General features: G+C 51.3%; 1 protein-coding gene across 1 annotated transcript in view; it reads right to left on the bottom strand.

Moving 5' to 3' along the window:
• The window catches only part of Duox1 (dual oxidase 1), a 33479-nt gene extending 14337 nt beyond the window's left edge, over positions 1-19142 (bottom strand). Inside the window, exons 1-19 of the mRNA XM_021645087.2 lie at positions 19052-19142; positions 17291-17381; positions 15051-15134; positions 14528-14692; positions 13564-13751; positions 13210-13411; positions 12901-13067; positions 12552-12612; positions 12356-12452; positions 10424-10514; positions 9621-9723; positions 9210-9382; positions 7306-7481; positions 6917-7035; positions 6305-6442; positions 5567-5680; positions 4722-4921; positions 3985-4170; positions 84-309 (exon numbers count right to left, since the gene is read on the bottom strand). Of these exons, the coding sequence (XP_021500762.1) occupies positions 84-309; positions 3985-4170; positions 4722-4921; positions 5567-5680; positions 6305-6442; positions 6917-7035; positions 7306-7481; positions 9210-9382; positions 9621-9723; positions 10424-10514; positions 12356-12452; positions 12552-12612; positions 12901-13067; positions 13210-13411; positions 13564-13751; positions 14528-14692; positions 15051-15134; positions 17291-17348 (2548 nt within the window). The 5' untranslated portion in view covers positions 17349-17381; positions 19052-19142. The remainder of the gene's footprint in view (positions 1-83; positions 310-3984; positions 4171-4721; positions 4922-5566; positions 5681-6304; positions 6443-6916; positions 7036-7305; positions 7482-9209; positions 9383-9620; positions 9724-10423; positions 10515-12355; positions 12453-12551; positions 12613-12900; positions 13068-13209; positions 13412-13563; positions 13752-14527; positions 14693-15050; positions 15135-17290; positions 17382-19051) is intronic.
• Positions 19143-19168: the final 26 nt, after the last annotated feature.

Below are 19168 nucleotides of genomic sequence, written 5' to 3' on the forward strand. Positions count from 1 at the left end.
GCGCTCTCCATCTCCAACAGGTCAGCCACACTTCAACGTCAGCACCCCACCTCCGTCTGGACAATTCTTTTCTCCTTCCTTACCTTTCATGAAGACTACCAGGATGTCCAGGAACTCCCGGAAGGATAGGTAACCATTGCCATCCTTGTCGGCCAGAGAAAACATGGACTCCACAAACATGTCCTGGGGCTTGAGGCCCAGGGAGTCCGCAAACTCAGCTCTGCTCAGCTCACAGGTCAGGGCCTCGCGCACTTTCGTCGAAGAGTCCAGAGGCAGAGTCCCCGCGTCTGCCTGATTGATGTCCAACACCTGCATTTAGACAGCCACACAGGCGGGAGGAAAAGAAGAGGAGGCATCCCTTCACTTGCAAGTTGGTGTGGACACTTTCTGAGGCGTCTATCTAGCATGCGCGCCCTATAAGCAGCCCAGACCTGTGAGTAGTTATACGTTAAACTACAGAGTCCTGACCCTCTGACTTAGCTGACTGAACCGAGCATGCACATTTGACCCAACCTGGGTATCTGGAGTTAGACAAGAGGTCCCAGACATGCTCTGATGTGAGCGTGATGTGTTCAGAGATGCAGGGAGACAAAGAGTCCGAGAGAAAGGAGAGGTGATCAAAGACAGGTCTTGTTTGCTGACAGCTTTCTCTCCCAGATCTTTCCAAGCCAAGCTGAAGCCATGCCCTTGGGGTTCCTGAGACTATGTGAATCCTTCATGTCTGCCTTATGTGTAGAGGGTTTGGGAGAGGAAAATTCTTATTGTGGGGCCATCTCCATCTTACCCAGGGATTTCCCCAGCAAGAGAATAGACAGTGAGGGAAGCAGGTAGGCCACAGGCTAAAAGACCTGTTTTTCCTGCCCATCAACAGCTGCTCAGTCCAAGCCTGGCTGTTTTCATAAGGCAAAGCACTGCAGCTTCAAACAAGGTGGCTTAGTGGAGAGAGCCTGGGGCTGGAGGCAAGAGAGCTGGGTTCATGTCCCAGCTCTGCCACCTGTGTGCTACATAACCTCAGGCACATCCCTTTGGTTGTCTGGGGTTCATTTCCTCACCTGCCCTACTTATCTGACAGGTTATTATGGAAATCAACAAGAGAGGCTGTGCTGGGAATGGTTTAAAAGTGGAAAGTACCGGACAGCTATGGGGTGATCTAGCAGTCCATTTAACACACAGAACAAGGTCTTCCCTTCATCCTGATGAAATCCGAATTGAGTGAAGGTGCCCAGATCCTGCTTGTGCCCTAGCAAGGAGCCCCACCCCACTGGCCGAGGATCCCCTGGTTCTTGGGCAAAGTCCACATTCAATGACTTGGAGGGTTAAATGTGTCCATATAACACATGCCCCTTAACTGACAACCCCCCATATAAATTCTCTCCCAGCTAGCCACCTTGCTTGCTGCTTCTCAGACATTCATTTTCTCCCTTCTACAGTGCTTAGTCCTATTCCCTTCTTTTTCCTGGGCCAAAACTTTCCCAGCGTTGTGCCCTTGCCAGTCTCACCACCATCATGATCTTAGACCACACTGCCAGCTTTTCTTATGTCTTAGATCATGTTTTTCCTGGATCACTTTCATAATCTTCACCCCTTACCAGTCTTTTGTGTGAAGAGCGTCACTGTCCCGATAGAGTGGTTAACTTCTTAGGTATGGGACACAGACTGAATTTATGTCTATCCCTGAGCACCCATGCTGGGGAGAGAACCCGTCTTGCACATCCCAGCAAGCACTTTACCACTGAACTATGTCCACAGACACCCTTGGTTCTGAGACAGTAGCCCAGGCTGGACTTGAACTCTGAATCTTCCTGTTCCTCCCTCCACAGTTCTAGGCTTACAGGTGTGCACCACCATGCTTTCAACATTTAATCTCCTATCTCCACTTAGCTGTTCTACTCAGGTTATTGTTATTTTCTACCAGAAGTGGACATTGGTACAATGTGGTACATCAGTCTTGGGATTTCCCCCTTTTGTCTAATTTTTCCACATCTTCCCAGTGGTTCTCAGAAGTCCATGTGGTAGATATTAATGCTCCATGGTGCACTCCCTGAAGAAGAGATGGACTGTGGCTCGCAGGGCCCCCACAGTACTGGCTTGCCCTGCCTCGCCCCTGAGCATCATCTCCCTGGAGTCTACATCAGGAGACAGGATCGAGACGGGAAGGGACATCTTCATACTAAATATGAAAAGAACTTAGGGACTACTTTTGCAGATAAGCACCAGATCTTCATGTGGGCCCACAGACTCCAAGAATAGATCTTGGTATCTGTGCCTTTATTTTGTGTATTGTCCCTGGGCTTTGGTCTCCTGCTCAGCTCAGGCACAGAGGCCTGTGAATCACTTCACATTAGAGTTAACATAGAGCATCTCTCTAAGACCTGATACCACAGGCTGGAGAGAAGTCCTGGGGTTACAAGCACATGCTTCTCTCCAGAGGTTCAGTTCTCAGCACCTATGTTAGGTGCTTTAGGAGGTTCACATCCGCTTGCTTGTCGCTCGAGTTCCAGAGAGATGTGATGCCTCTGACCCCTGTGGGCACCCACACTCATTTGTCCCTCACCCCCATGGACATAATTAAAAATTAATCCTTAAAAACAAATGAACAAAAAACTACCTGATGGCACTGGAGTGACTATCCCTAAATCTAGCTAACCTATCACATCCCTTTCAAGGCTGAAGACATGAAGATGAGAGTAACAAAGGGATTTTACGACCATTCTGCTCCAGACCCCTGAAAATCTCTAATTACTGCCATCAACCTGCAGTCACTTTGGTCTTCAGGAACAGCAAGTAGAACCCGCAGGCAGATCACCCCATGAAGAGTGTCCTCCCTAAACAGAAGCAGGTACTCCATGGTGGGGAATGAGGCTGCCCACCTAAGCACAATAAATCATCTTATGGGAACCAGAATGTTCCCCTGTTCTAGCACAAGAATAGCTGCACAAACCTTTCAGCTTCCAGTCTCAGATAGGGACAGTTTATTGGAACACCTTTTCCAAGCTGATCAATCAGGGCTGCAGTAAGGACTTGGGAGCCTAACTGTGACAGCAGTTTTCACAGCAGGGCTTTTATACAAAGAACCAAACGCAAAAGACATGGGGAGGGCAGTAACACATTTTGGCTAACCTTTAGGTTGGTCCTAAGTGAGGTAAGTGAGGCAAGTCTTAGGATCTTCTAGAGTACACCCAGAGTGTCGCCAGGCATGCAGACAGGAAGAGTGCAACCAGAGTGTAGCCAAGTGAATAGACAACAAAGTATTGAGTTATGATACTACTGAATAAGGTCAGCTATGAACAACCGCTTCCAGGAAACAGAGTTGAAAAGTTTTAAAATTTTGAACTTAATTTCACCTTAGGAACCAAATGGAAGCTGAGTATAAAGAGATGACTCCAGCTTTGTGTCAAAGAGCAGGCTGCAACACCCGCAAACGGCAAGGAGTTACGCGCTCTCCGGAGCCAACTGGCAGAACTGAAACCGAGATACTAATCAACAAGGCCGCAGTTTGGCCACTCAGGTTGACTATGCATGCCCCTAGGACCCCTCCTCGGCCCCTTCCCTATGTACTCTGGATGTATATGACAGTACCCCCAACTTGTCGGTACCCAGAAAGACAGCATTAAGATGTTCCATCTCTGACTTCCCAACATGGCTGTGTTGATTGGATTCCTTCCCTGACTAGCCACCAGTACTTTGGTTTATAAGACAAGCAGCTGAACCTGATCTATTGAAACACACCCCTTTCCCTCCAGATTTGGCCTCTGGCTTAGGACTCCAGTACCATAAGAGACCGGTGACTTGACCTAAATCATGATAGACTTATCGGCTGAGAATTCGAGCCTTGAGAATTGAATGATCACACCTGTGGCCTCATGAAGGAAAGGATGCCACCACAGGTGCATGAGTGTGCTCTCTCTCTCTCTCTCTCTCTCTCTCTCTCTCTCACACACACACACACACACACACACCCCAGAGCTGTTCCCATGTACACACCTGGGAGAAAAGGTGCCTGAAAAAAGTTTCCAGGAGGAGACCCCGTTGTTCCCTCGTCACTGCGGCCCTCATCAGCTCCTGCTCCCGCAGCTCCCACTCCTGGAAGCTCAGCCCATTCTCCTTCAGAGCCCCTCTGATGTTTTCCACCAGCGCCTGCCTCTCCTCCTCCATGTTAAACAACAGCACCTACAGAGGGAGCAGGAGCAGAGGCAAACGCGTCAGGGTCTCTCAAAGACAGGCGTTTGACACCGATCACTGGAGGGCTCGCTGGTATGGCCTTGCCACAGAGATACAGTCTTTCCATTTAGAAAAGAGCAGATGAGCTTTAGCTAGTTACTCCACACTGGAGAAAAGCCTGAGGTGGGGAGGAGGGCGGACGGTGGGGTGGACTGTGAACCAGGTAGTCATAAGCCATGATCAGCCTCCTATTTAACTCCCCTCCAGGCCCCTGAAAATCCACTAGAGACTGAAGTAAGGGAATAGGGAAGAGGACCAACCTTCTTCCAGGGACTCAGAGCTAGGACTTACAAGAACCCCCTTAGCAAAGAAGGAGGCTGCCAGAGTATGAGGAAACCATGTCAGCCAGCAGATCCAGAATGGGACAGACATGTTCCCGTTCATCTCTTTATGGAGTACCACATCTGGCCAGTAGAAGTTAGAAACCCGGCCTCCTGACTCAGTGTTCCTTCCCTTCCTCTTAACCCTCTTATGTGTGATGGGAACCGGCTGGGCCATACCAGGTCGTACTCCTTGGGGATCTTGAGCAGCAGGGTACGGCGCCCCCGGTTGCTGGACAGGATGAGGTTGACCTGCTGTGGGGGCCGCAGCTGGATGGTGCGGAGCACCGAGAGCCTGCCGTCTACCACGCGGATCTGTCCGGGCTGCAGGTGCACAAGCACGGGCCTGCAGGGTTCCTTGCGGCCCTGCCACTCCAAAGCTGGAGGGCAAGAGATGGGGCTGGGTCAGCTGGGGTTTCGTGTAGCAAAGTGTATCGGGTGAGAGAGGGCCAGGGCAGGGCTCTGGGGGTCAGTCTGCTGTTCCTCCAACCCAGCAGCAGAATAAGGACCACTCTTTCCTGAGTGTTTTGGCTGGACACGCCCTGCAGTGATTTGAATTAGTTATCCCATTGCTTCACGGCCTAAGGTACAGGCCACCTTTAGGATCCCTGCTTTACCAATGGGAAGAGACAGGGTTAGAGAGATTGAAAACAAGATCTGCCTGAGGTCCAACAGCCAGTCCAGAGCGGTGGAACCAAGATTCCTGCTTGACTCCAGAGCTTCATTAATTACTCCCGGGGCCTGCAATTCCAGCGAAAGATGTCACAAAGCCACCCAGGGCTTGTGAGTCATCGCCCTTTGAGATGAAGGCAGGGTCTTATGACTCTTCCGCTACTCTATCACATTCCATTTATTTAGGATCATCGGGAGGAGCTTTGAAGCTTGGAAAACTGCAGCTTCCATGCTCATGGTGGCTTCCCCCCACCTATCCAGGCTTTACCTACACCCCTAAGAAAGAAGAGCCTTTTCCACAGGCTTCTAAGTCATATCCTTCCCATCGCCCCCCTGGCTACCCCCAGGCCTACCTTCTACTCCTCCCACAAGCTTCTCAGACATGATGCTCTGGCGGTCCTGTCTCTGGAGCCTCTTGTAATTCCTCATCCGAAGCCGGGCAACAATCCAGGCGCTGAGCAGGCTGACTGATATGAGAGTGGGGCAGGATGTTCAGGGAGAGTGAGGGTCATAGGAGACAGAGGTCGCTCCCTTCTCAAGTCCTTTTCTTAAGAAGAGTTTCTACCATCCTTCCTTCTGACTCACCCGCTGCCCAGCTTTCAAATTGTGAGGCCCCATGGAAGGAGTGCGTTGCATCCCAAGGGAAGCTCTGGGTAGTGTCTAGAGTATCAGTCTTGTCACCACCGCGTCCATCACTCAGGTCCCTTCCCAGCAAGGGACTGAGTCCAGATTCCTCAAGCCACAAGCTAGACACGCCATACCCGGCTGCTGGGCCACCCACCCACACAGCCTCACCATGCTCCTGTTCCAAAAACCGTTGTCTGCCCCAGCCCTGCTTCTCAACTGAGCAGTTGTCTCTGACAGCTCTCTGGCAGGCTTATAGGCTCTTGACCAAGCTGGGCCTGGGGGCATCCCAGAAGGTCCGGGAGGCAAATCTCCCTGGAGCTCACTTACCTGCAGCTAAATACCTTTCCTTCCCCTTATAGTTTTCTCACCACCCAGAGGGACAGTCCTCTGTATTAGCAACCCCACCCCACTCCCTGGGTTGCACCTTTCAATAGCCCTGTCATGGCTACTCATCATTCTCCTACCTAAGGGGAAGCAGCAAAGGGTCCCAATGGTGAGTCCGAAGCCAAATCCACTGCCCTTGAAGTAATCCCGAATAAAGAGAGGGGCACAGGCTGGCAGGCCCTTGGTGCTGAGCTGACTTGGCTGTGGGCAGGGGTCTCCTGTGTGTGGGGGGGAGCAAAGGAAGTCAGAACACTTGGTGCTGGACCACGGTCTGAGGAGGGTGTTAACTGAAGAGGCGAGGGTACTAGAGGAACCAGAGCGGAAGGGGATGTTTACCCTGTCACTGTAGCAAGACAATGTGAGCAGCAAGCGGGTCCCAGCATGAACTTCAAAATCTCTACCCCCCCATCTCTCTCACCTACACGTGCAGACACACACACACACACACACACACCATGACTGTGGAGTATAATACTCTTTACCCTCATTTTGCCCTCCTAATGTCGCTCACAGCCCCCATCCCGTTCCATCTGAATGTCAGAGTCCACCCCTGCTCTTTGAGAGTGTTGGCCCTGCCCCCAACTCAGCACCTACTCAGCTAGGCACCAAGCCCCTCACACCTCACTTGGAGTGGCCATATCCAGACAAGACTGCAGAGCCACGCCCCTCCAGCCACCTCCCAGGTCACTTACCTGCAAGCCAGAAGAAGACACTGGACTGCAGGGTGCTGGGGTCCACGTTGGTGACAGCCGCTAGAATGTCCCTTAGGGAAGTGTTTCGGATCTCTGCAATCTCTTCCTGAGAGAACAGTCTGGGCAAAGGAGAGGCGGTGGGGGTTGGGGGGGGCTGTCACGGTTAAGGGGAGATTTAGGACCTCACATTCAGGTGTCTCATGGACAAAGAGTCCCTGGGCCATCGCTATTTGTAGAAGCCTGTCAGCCTGTGAGCCGAAGGAAGTGTCAGAGACAAATCCTCACTTGACAGACGCAGAGGGGCTGGAACCGAGGCCTGTGGGGGCTAAGCCAAGGACCTGTGGATCAAGCCACGGTGGATTCAGAGACACAGCCCAGGCAAGTCTTACCCATTCCTGCCGTTTTCAAACCAGTAGCGGTCCCCATCTCGCAGCCTGACAAATTGGTCGAGGACAATGGTGCTGAAAAGAGGTCCAGGGTCCCCGTGGCTCTCCAGAAGCCCTCCGGGGAGGAGCTCCAGGCGAGACAGATCCTGATTGTATAGGGCAGCTGTGACCTCCAGCACCTGGAGCAGAGAGTATTGTGAGGACTCCGCTACGGGGCCGGCCTCGGGCAGAGAGAGCTCCCAGGCCTTAAACCCAGGGCCAATAACAACAAATGACTTTAATAGCAGCTCATTCATAGAACTTATTCACTCCAGGCATTGCTCTGAGCGCTTTACACAAGTTAACCCATTTACTGGAAGCTTTCCAGACATTCAACTTCCCAGTTCTATGAAATGGGAATAAAACTGACAGGTACTCCTCTACATAATTTCTTGAGAAGGCCTGGGACTTGAGAAACAAATCGAGGTGGGAAAAACTGAATGGCTGAATGCTATTATAAAGGGCTTCTATCCTTAGAGTTAAAAAGAAAAGCTTTAAACAGTTAAATCCCAAGCAATTTGTGGTCACTGTTGCACACACCTTGTAATCCCAGCATTGAGAGACCGAGGCAGGGGGATCACCATGAATCCAAGTTTGAATGTTAGGAAAAAAAAATAATAATCTGACTATCCATTGTTGTTTGTTTTGAAACAGAGTCTGGAACTACGACTCCAGCCTCTGTCTTTCAAGTGCTGGGATGTAGGTGTGTGCCACTCCTCCCAGTACCAGGGTTTCATACCTTGTTCTTAACTTAATTTTATTTTTTATTGCGTTTATTTCTGTGTGTATGTGCGTTTGTGTGTGTAAGGTATGGGTGTGTAAGGAGTGTGTGTTTGTGTAAGGTATGGATGTGTAAGGTGTGTGTGTGTGTGACTATGATATGATGCACATGTAGAAAGCAGAGGACAACTTTCAGGACTTGGTTTACTCCTTCCACCATGAAGTTCCTGGGGACCAAACTCAAGTGCCTTTAGCAGCCAAGCAAGCTTTCAAGCTCCTGTTCTTCACTTGTGTTCTAAGTACCTGACCAGATTCATTCCAAAGACACCTAGCTGAAGCCAAAGACTTGTCACTTCTGATTTGTCTCATGATTCCTATTTTTTGGTGTAGATTTTACAAAGTTGTGAGCGTTACTTTTAGGGAGGGGTGAGGAGAGTATTTCTTGAGAAAGGGCTTCCTGTAGCCACCAGAGCCAGCCTGGAACTTGCTGGTCTTGAACTCCTTAACCTCCTGCCTTTGTCTTCCAACTCCTGGAATTGTAGGCATGAGACACCAGGCTGGACATAACATCTCCTTATAATAAACCTTCTGATTCTGTTTAGTAACTCTCCAGTAAGGACAAAGTTCAATGCACCAGGCACACTATTGTGGACACACCTCTGCGCCTGGGTGAGTGTGCTAGGATGACTGTGCCCAAAATGGTCAGGCAATTGAACTTGCTCTATTGATGAGCAGGCAATGCCGTTTGCCCAGAGCGGACAGCTCAGGGTGTAACGGATAGCTTAGGGTGAAGGCAGCTAGACTATCAATGCATAGAAACATAGCTTGTTCCCAAGTCGAGGACCTGCAATATCCGCTCTAGCGTTGTTAAGAGTAACAAAAACAATGTCTACCAAGTAAGTGTGTGGCAAGCAATAGATAGTCAATATATATTTGTTGGGCCTGGACCCTTAGAGTCAAGAGTCAAATCCTGATGGACTTGGACTCTCTTAACTTGGTGTACAAGATTGGAAAGTGCCCCATGGGGATTTTGCCCTCTCCCCCACTGTTAGCCTCTGGTACCTGTGTTTTACCATCCATCCTTCCCTTTTGGGGTCAGTGTGCCCAGGCCCTCCCACTCAGCCCTCTGGGTCCCGACCCTTCCTCACAGTGCTATTGCTCCTTGAGAGGGAAGGGTTGATGTCCTGCCAGTGGGAAACAGGAGACAGCCCCAGTGCCTCCCTGGCTTTGGTGTAAGAAGGCAGGCCTAGGTCCCGACCCCTCTGCAGGCAGCTGGCCAGGTAATCTGTACGTGAAAACTTCAGTGGCCCCGGCCAGAAATCTGAAAAAGAAAGACTAAGGGGTTGGAGGAAGCTGAGGGCCACCATTGCAACCCCAGCCCAGACCACTCCAACCAACCCCACCAACATGTAAGCCATGGAGAAGGAACCATGGTGAGTGGATCAGAAAGTCTCTCAGCCCCAAGAACTTCCTGCCTGCCTCTGCCGCCTCTGGCGGTCTAGCTGGGTCTCCTCCCAAAGGTCAGAAGTTCACAGCTGCAGGGACAGCTTCAGGCTCACCTCTGACATCCTCAACCACCACGTGGTCCTCTCTCTCAGCGATCTGAGAGGCCATGCCCAGCAGCAGCGCGTCCACATCTTCAGCGCTTTGTAGGTTGGGGTGCTTAAGGAGTGGAGGGAAGGGAGGTACGGCTGATGGGGCCAGAGGCTGGACATCCTGGTTGCCTCGGCCACATCATTGGCCGCAGCCTTGAGCCTGTCATGTTCTCTGCTCCAAGGGGGCATTCTCAACTTCAGGTTAATTCCTCCCTCAGGGTAAATGACATTCCCACCCAAAGCCGGTGTGTTGGAGCACAGAGGGGTTTTAAACTTTTATTCCGTCTTGGGCGATCTGACAATATTAGAGCATCTAGATGCTCGTCTTTGCTCTCCCATTAAGCAGTTGTGTGATCCTGGGAAACTCCTAGGGCCTGTCTGAACCTGCTGTTCTCCTTTTACTAGAAGAGAGACCCAGGCTAGGGGTATTAAACCCCAGCGTCGGGCAAAAATAAAATTGTCTAGGAGGGGCATGGCCGAGTGCCTCAAAGCCTCCAGGGACCCAGAATTGTCGAGGGAGAGGAGATATCTAGGGGAACAGTCAGTGAGCACATAGCTCCCTCTCCCCTCCATCTCTCACGTATAGCCCTTAGGTGAGGGTAAGGGACTGGACATGCCCCCAAGCTGCTCTCTTCACCCAACCCATCCAAGCTGCCTACTTTAGCCCCATTGACCACCTTCTTTACACACTCATACGTATACACACACATCATACACAACATTGTGTGTGTGTGTGTGTGTGTGTGTGTAGCATCTCCAACCCTGACCTCTCGATTCCAGTAGCTGTTGCAGACCCGGAGAGCTCTGGAGAAACTTGAGTTATGATTGGCAATCCCCAGGAAATGGCAGCTGGCATTCCTAAAATGCAAGGAGCAAGAGTTGGTTACTGAGAACACAGGGTCCTAATGTCAGCATTGGTCTGCAAGACCTCAGCCAGGAGGCCCAGGCCATAGCCTTCCTTGTTTGCTGTGTAATCAAGGCATCTGACCTTGGTAGCTACCGAGCAATCTGACTTTTGGAAGGTTCCTACCTCCCATCTGAGCAAATGTCTGAAAGTTCAGCCATAAAAGCATTTAATCCACTTCCTCTCCATGTAGATAAGAGCACACACACACACACGCATGTGTGGTATAGATGCAGATACATGTGTTTGGGTGTGCATGTATGTATGTATGTATGCATATGGAGTCCAAAATTATCCTCGAGTGTCAGTTGTCTTGGAAGTTGTCCACCTTGCTTTGTTTGCTTGCTTGTTTGTTTGTTTGTTTGCTTGCTTGTTTTGAGGGTCTCTCACACTGGGATCTGGGACTTGACCGTTAGGCTGGGCTGGTTTGGGATCTACCTGTCTCTGCCTTCTAAGCACTGCAATGACAAGCCTGGGCCACTATGTCTGTCTTTCCACAGGATTCTGGAGACTGAATTCTTGAACTAGAGTCCTTGCTAGAACTCTTGAACTAGATATCCTTGAGATAGCTCCCCAAGCCCTACATTCTTATACACTTACTATTACACAAATGCTATCTAAATCGTTGTTGGATTTTTATTATTTCAGGAAGAATGGCCTGAAAACATCTCCACTTTCAGTACAGAAGGAATTTTCCAGATACTTAAAATCTGAGGTTGATTGAGTAGATAGGAAGCCTGACATTTAAAGGCTTACAGTGTGTAGAACACACACACACACACACACACACACACACACACTATATATATATATCATCTATATATAGTTTTATTTCTATGTATGTGTGCTTTCTTTTTGAGAAAGGGTCTCAAGTAGCCCAGGCTGGCCTTGCATTCTCTGTGTAGTAGAGGATAGCCTTGAACTCTGGCTCCTCCTGACTCCATCTCTTAAGTGCTGGGATTAGAGACTATAGACTTGCACTTCTCCTCCTCTTTCTCCTCTTCCTCCTCCTCTTTCTTCTTCTCTTCCTTTTCTTCCTCCTCCTCCTCCTCCTCCTTCTCCTTTTCCTTTTCCTTTTTCTTTTTCTTCTTAAATTTTTCCATTTGGCTTACACTGGACTTCTGAGCTCAAGTAATTCTCCCACATCAGCATCCCAAGCAGGTGGGACTATTTAAGAGACATGAGCTACTGCAACCAACTATATGCACACATTTTTTGTTGTTGTTTTGGTTTTTTGTTTGTTTGTTTGTTTGTTTTTGAGGCAGGGTTTCTCTGTGTAGCTCTGGCTGTCCTGGATCTCTCTCTGTAGAATAGGCTGGCCTCAGAATTAGAGGTCCACCTGCCTCTGCCTCCCAAGTGCTGGGATTAAAAGTATGAGCCACCACCAGCCTGCTGTGTGCACATTTTTAAAGAACATAACCATTTTTCTTTTTATCAGTCAAGTGTGTACTTCTGTAATCAAGCCACATGGGAGGCAAAAGCAGGAGGATATTGGCAAGCTCCTGGCCAGCCAGGACCACATAGTCCCAATTTGATAAGCCATGACCAAACACATGCAAACAAAGCACATGATCATGGACTACAGAACAACCGACATCATTTACAATGGTCTATTAAACACACACACACACACACACACACACACACACACACAATTTTCTTGTTCTTCCATTTTCACCATTCTCTCTAGAAACTTGCCACTCCAAACTGATATAATCCTGTCCTGTAGGCTCCTACAGGCAGATTTCTATCAATAATGGGTCCAAGACACAACTATGTGAGCATCCTTTCCTACCTCATGTAGACCCCAGGGGGCACCATGGTGGAGAAGAACTGCTCAGAGGCCACCACAAACTCTGGGGAGATGCTGGGGTCCAGGAATGGACGGTATCCTGAGAGAAGAGAAACAGACACATTAAGGCTTTAAATCACTATGAGACTACTATTGCCTTTCCTCCAAAAGGTGCTTCGTAATTTCCCCATCCCCTCACCTGAATACTCCGGGGGAGTTTGCTTCAGGAAGCTGGGTAACCACTCATACATTGCAATGTTCTGAGGATAAAGAGGTAAAGAAAGACACGTGTGTAGGACTGGGACAGGAAGGGAATGGAACTCTTATGTGTAACAGGAGAACCATCAAGGGAGAAAAGAGTTAAAATGCAACTTCATCTGACATAAACAGAGCTTTGCCTCTATCATGGACAGTAGTAGTTTTTCCTAGACATTAGCCCTCCCGGAAGAAAGGTCCTTCTAGAAAGGGGTATATAAGGAAGAGGCGTTGTCCAAGAGTCTCCCCGGACCCTGCACACAGGTGGACAAGGGGCAGGCGGCATCACTCACCTGGTAGGTGGCAATGACCCTCTTGCGGGCATGCTGGAACAGCTCCTCATCCCCCCAGTGAGGGTGCTCCTGAGCCAGCCTCCTGGCACACAGGTTGTGGTAGCGAAACCACAGCAGGCCCAGTGCCTGCAGGAAGGGGTCCCTGTTCCCACGTTGGGCCCCGAAAGCTGCATGCACGGGAGTGGGAGAAGCAGGACAGAAGATGGACAACAGCATGAGTCAGGGGAGCCCAGACCCACAGGCAGACCCCGCCCCCAACAGCCTGGGGCCTCCAGTCGTGCCCCTCCTGCTAGGACCCCGCACTCTCACCATACAGCCCCTGAGGCCCGCCCTGCCCCGTGGCGGGGTCCGGTGCCATCCACATGAGCAGAGAGTTCTGCGAGTCCCGCGGGAAAGCGGGGTCGGGCCCGGAAGCCAGCTGTCCTCCAGAGAAGCTCCTGAGCGCGTCGCTCCAGGAGTGAGAGGAGCCATAGATGGCGCTGCCGTCCAGCCAGCCGGTCACCTGGTTGGTCTGTGGGGACAGGCATGAGGGTGAGCAGGGTCAGGGGGACCAGACAGGGGCCAGCTGATGGGAGAGAGCCTAACCCTGCCTGGCCTTTCCGGCCAGACCCCAGGCCACCAGCGGGTCCAACTGCAGACGGCCTCCAGCCTGCCTGGCCTCACCAGGTCCCGGGGGTTGCTGGGGCTCTGTCCGGTCTTGCGGTCCCAGCGGCTCCTCTGAAAGGGCAGCACCACATTCCCGCGCTTGTCAGGATCGAACACCGGGTCCCCACGAGGGATGTGGATGTTGAGGAACTCGGCTGGGCAGCCTGGCGTTTCCACGCTCACCAGGTCCGAGAGCACGTGGTAACCTGCCCACGATGCAGGGAGGATATCTGGGCTAGCCGAAGGCCATGCTGTTCCCTGCCTCAGGTACGGAGTCCTCCACCCTGCTTGAAGCTTCAAAACTGTCAACTCCTATTATAGGCAAGTCCAAGCCCTGACCTCCACATTCCCTCCCGGCTCTGTCTCCCCTGACCTGCCCGTGCCGACACCTGCTCTAAGATGTTGTCATTGTCAGTTTGGCATTCTCCTTGGTAACTGGGAGGTGTTCCCAGATGACGCCTCATCAGACAGGGCTGTCGGCACCAGCTCCAACACGCAGCTGGGAGCCTCCCTGGAGGCCTGCAGCCAAGCAGGAAGGCACATGGGAGCCAGCACGGGCATCCAACATGGCCAGCAGGAGCAGTCATGGCTGCAGGACTAACCGCGTCCCTGAGCTCATATTGCCCCCTCTGATGCAGCCAGAACCCTTTTCTCAGCCTGTTCTCGGAGCAGCAGGGTCCCAGGGACAGCCTATCCCAGTCTGTACCCCCACCCTCACCCCAAATGGAGGGATGCCCTTCTCCTTTCCTCCATAACCTCTTCCAGCCCAAGGAAGACTCACTCCCCTGCCAGATTTCACTTCAGCATGGGTCCTCCCTGCGTCTGCTTTATCGAAACCATTTAAATGGCTTCCTTTTCCCACGCTCACCCCCCACCTTTGACCCGCCATCCATTCTTTTCTCATGCCCCGACTCCTTAGGCACCAAGGTGTCCGGCGGACCCCCACAGGCAATGCTCCTCCTCCAGGGGCCGAGGTTCTCACCAAAGAAGACGCCCAGGACTGTACGGTTCCGAAGAGAGGGCTGCCCTGCGGGTCCTCTCACGACCATGTTGCTAAGGTGCCGGGGGTTAGGCAGGTGGGGTTCCCTCAAGGGCTGGTACACACCGTCTGCATAGCTGGCTGGAACCAGGCGCTGCAGCCGAGAGCCTGGCATAGGAGAGGTAAAGACGGGGGGGGGGGGGGCTTAAGTGTGTGTGTGTGTGCCTGCAGAGAACCAGAGGCATCAGAACCCTTAAACCTTGAGTTACAAGTGGTTATGAGGTGCTGGGAATAGGTGCTGGGATCTGAACTTAGGTCTTCTGTAAGAGCGGCAAGTGCTCTTAAGCACTTAGTGATCGCTCTACTCCAGGGAGATTCTTGAACTCTTCTCTCTGGCTTCCCTCCATACCTTAAATTGTAAAATGTTAGGTATTGGCAGCCTTTGCTGACACATGAGATAGCCTTCCACACTGCCTGCCACCCCTGACTCTCCACTGGCCCTCGAGCTAACTTTGCCCTCGCCTACCTTTGCTGCCCCATCGGTGCTCCAGGAGGTTGTTATACCATCCATCAAATCGCTGGACCTCCCAAGAAATGGAGTTCTGGGCTCCTGTGTGGAAATAAAGGGAAAGAGGCATGCAAGAGAGACCAAGCAGGCCATGAGGGAACAAGTCCTGGGATTCTGATCCCTGACAGGGCAGCAGGAGGAGGAAGCATGGCTCAGAGGAGAGAAAAGGGCTACGTGTTTTCTGAACTCAAGCCTACTCAGTGAGGAAGACGTGACTACGAAAGTGCAAAGTATGCGTCGGCCTGCAGAGCCTGCTGGCAAATGGCCTCAGAGAGGAGGGACAGGGGTGGCAATCCAGAAGAGGATGCACAAGCCCTGACCCCCCTCACACCTCAAGGCCTTGGGAGACACACCAAAATGAAAATCATCCCCGGCCCTCAGAGAGCATACCGAATGAGAACCAGCCACACCCTGTACCTGGGAAGGACAAGTCATTCTGTGACCATCGTTGGACAGGGAAATGTGAAGAGGGGCTTGGCTCTTCCACTGAGCTCAGAGCCCCAAGGCAGGGGTGTGTTACTGCTACTCTGGTCCTTTTCCCAGTTTCTTGGGTGAGCCCAAGGACTGATCCTGTGAATGGCCTTGCTCCTTCCTCCTTTAGAACGTCTTGTCCCTCATTTCATTCCTGTTCTTTTTAAGCTTTATTTATTTTACGTGCACTGATGTTTTGCCTGCATGTATGTCCGTGTGCCACATGAGTGCCTGATGTCCACCGGGGCCAGAAGAAAGTGGCTGACCCGTTGGGACTGACTTATAGATAGTTGTAAGCTGCAATGTCAATAGCAGGACTTGAACCCAGGACCTCTGGACAGCCAGTGCTCTTGACTGCTGAGCCTCCTCTCCAACCCTAAGTCCTGTTTATGATGCTACTGTAAAAACTCACAGTCTAGGAAGGAACACTCAGCTGTCGAGGGAGTAGCTAAGGAAGCAGGACAAGAAGACAGGGTCTAGAATCTTCTTGGTCAGTAGATCAGGTGACCAGCCAGACACCCCCCCCAAAGAAAAAACAACTAGAAGACTTCTCTCTTTACCTGGGAGAACAGAAGAAAGACCTCTAACAGCAAGAGGAAACCCCATTCTTCTGACTGTCCTTAGACCAAAGACAGTTTTCAAGCTGTGGGTGCTGTGTGCATGCTCACTTGCTCACTTGCACATACAGACACACCAGGAAGGAAAACAGCTTGAACTCTGATATCCAAACCTGGCTAAGGACCTAGGACAGTAGGACAGACACACATACAAGACCTCTAAAGTAAGATGAACTGGTGGTAGGCCAAGGAAGGGGCCTTTAGGAGAGTGTTTCTTAGGGATAAGAGGCACAGACCTGGAGAAAAAGTGAAGCTCAGGGCAAGGAGAGTTCTGGAAAGAACTCAAATGTGAACAGCTTTGGCAAGGCAGAACTGTATGGCCCATGTTGATACCTTGCCAATTGATGGCTAGGGGGCTCATCTTTATTTATCTTCTCCCATGACGCAAAAGAGTTCAAGATTTGCTCTTGTTTGCCTCTCAAGTAGCCCAGGATGACCTTAAATTGTTTATCCTCTTGCCTCCACCTCCAAAGTGCTGGCATGGCAGGCATGTGCCACCACCACACTGGGACCGTTTTTTAAGGCTAACTTGCAGTGTCATGAATCCTCTTTCCTCTTCAGAGCCCAGCACTATAGGGAACAGCCCCTGATTCTAAAGCTCTCAGACTTCCAAAGCTGGAATTGCTATGGGCCATATTGTGTTCTGATGCTATTATCTTATTTTGGGTTTTGTTTTTTCTTTTTTTCAGCACTGGGTATGAAACCCAGGGTCTCATCTATGCTGGGCGAATGCACTACCACTGAATTATATCTCCAGCCCAAGATCATTTTATTTTTAAAACACTGGCGAGTCCTTTTTAGCTTTGTGTCCACTTTTACCCCAGGATGCTTTCTTGTCTTATGTGTCTAGTCAGTCTTTCACATTTCAAGCCAGGAGAACTTACCTGATGAAAAAGAATAGCGGACGGCGGGGAGAGAAAGAGCCCCATAGGAAGTCATTTTCATTCTATTACCTACCCATGTCTTCAACAGCTGGAAACAAGCACCTGACATACACAGGGTATTATATCTTTTGGAGGATACAGAAATGATATGGCAGATCTTTGGAGAAGCCCAGAGGACATTGGTTCCTCTGGTCCCATGCAAGCTTCTCCTCCAACCTGTACTCACCCAAAGAGGCCAATGTCCCAACCAGGAGGATCCAGACCAGAGCCAGGTGAAAGCCCATGATGAGTATGTTAGAATACTTCAAAACAGAGAGCTAGAAAGACAGAGGATGAAAGAATGAGCCCCAGCTACTTAAGAGAATGAGGATAAGGTCTTTGTAGGAGCCCTATGAATCAAGGCTTAGAAGCTGGCCCACACTGCTTAGGTAGCAAAAAAGCAAGAGACCACCCCCTCTCTCCAAAGGTGTCTCATTCATTCATCAAATAACTGATGAGCACACACTGCATACAGAACTGACCTAGGCTCTGGAGAGTAAGTGATGAGCAAAACACAGCTGCCCTTGCCCTTGTGAACTCTAGTTTCTGAGTACTTGGCCACCCTTGCTTTGGCCCAGCTGCCCACACAGTCAGGACCACAGCCAGAGCCTGGCTCGGGAAGAGGGAGCAGAGAGACCCTGCTGAAGTCTCCGGTCTGCTGCTGGATCCTCTGTGGGATCTGGGGCGAACCGCTTATCTGGTCCAACCCCTGCCGCCCTCCTCTAGCCTTGATGGCGGACATGCCTGAACTGTTCACTGCCAGCGTGATGGCTGCGGTCTGGTGTGAGGATGAGGCTGAACCCAACCCAACAGACTGCCGGATGGAAACTTGACAGAGGCTGAAACATGACCCCTGTGAGAAGACTCAAGAGGCAGCGGCTTCCATGTTTGTCCTGCTTTCCTTCCACAGACCAACAAACCGTGCAGGACACCAGGGAAACCGAGGCAGCAGGAAACTCAAGCCAGGACTCCCCCCAGCAAAATGTCACTGAAGATGTTCTAGAGGCAACCTGAAGAGTGGACGTGAAAGCCACATGCTCAAGGAAAGCCTTCGCTTCAGCCAGGGCTCTGGAAAGGCTAGCTAGCCAAAGGAGAAAGCCCAGCAACTGACCTCACCCCGTCTCCACCTCCTACTAAACAAGGGGGAAAACCTAGACCCTGCCACCGCCCCCAGCTCACTACTCCATCTCTCTAGAGGTTCTCCAGGGAATGAATGTTGGAAGAGCTGGTCTCTGAGCAGTTCCCTAATTCAGTTTCACCCCCTGACCCCAAGCGTAGATACATCCATCTCGAAAAGCCCGTGGGCTTTCAGGCCAGACTGTGGTGACCAGCTAGAAAGGAGAGTGGCCGTGCAAATAACCTCTCTTTGGGTAGGTAGCCCTTAACAGTTTACTCAGACATTTGGGTGTGGTAACTTCCTAAGCAATCTGGAAATGAAGGCACGACTCCTGAGCAATGAAGCCCCGGGCAGTGGCAAAATTAGGGAGCGCACAAGCCTGCCTGGTCCTTGCCCCACACGGCCATTTTTCCAGATCAAAAGTCTTAGAACAGTGATTTTGTTGCCCCCCCCCCCCCCAATCCCGAGGTGGGAATGAGAGGAAGATGAGTTAAAGCCACAGAGATTCCAACCTGAAGAGCGGGGAGTAACGCCTGTATGCTGAAGACCAGCAAAGTCTCTCTTTGGCATGATGTGACGGTGCCAAGAAACCCTCTAGGCCCAAACAAACTAGGCCACTCAACATTCTAAGGACCAGACGACCCTGGAGTTTCAAAACCTCGTGCACTGAACCCATGCTTTAGCAGGTTCCCTTTCAGCCTCCGGGAAAGATTGGCGCTACAGGAGGCTGATTCCTGTTCCGCAGAACAGGAGGCCCACCGGTGCCCCTTTCCCCCGCCGCCCCCGCCCCCAGAGCCCCCTCCCTCCGGGACAGACGCTCCGGGATCTGACCTTAGCCCCCGGCCGCCCCAGCCTGGGCCTGCGGATTGGTTCCGGCCTGGCTCCAGGTTCGCCGTGGCCGGCTCGGTTCTGGCTGCCTCTCCAGCTCTGAGTCGGGGCGGGCGGGGC

The sequence above is a fragment of the Meriones unguiculatus genome, chromosome 18 (genome assembly GCF_030254825.1).
Source record: "Meriones unguiculatus strain TT.TT164.6M chromosome 18, Bangor_MerUng_6.1, whole genome shotgun sequence".
Classification (NCBI taxonomy): domain Eukaryota; kingdom Metazoa; phylum Chordata; class Mammalia; order Rodentia; family Muridae; genus Meriones; species Meriones unguiculatus.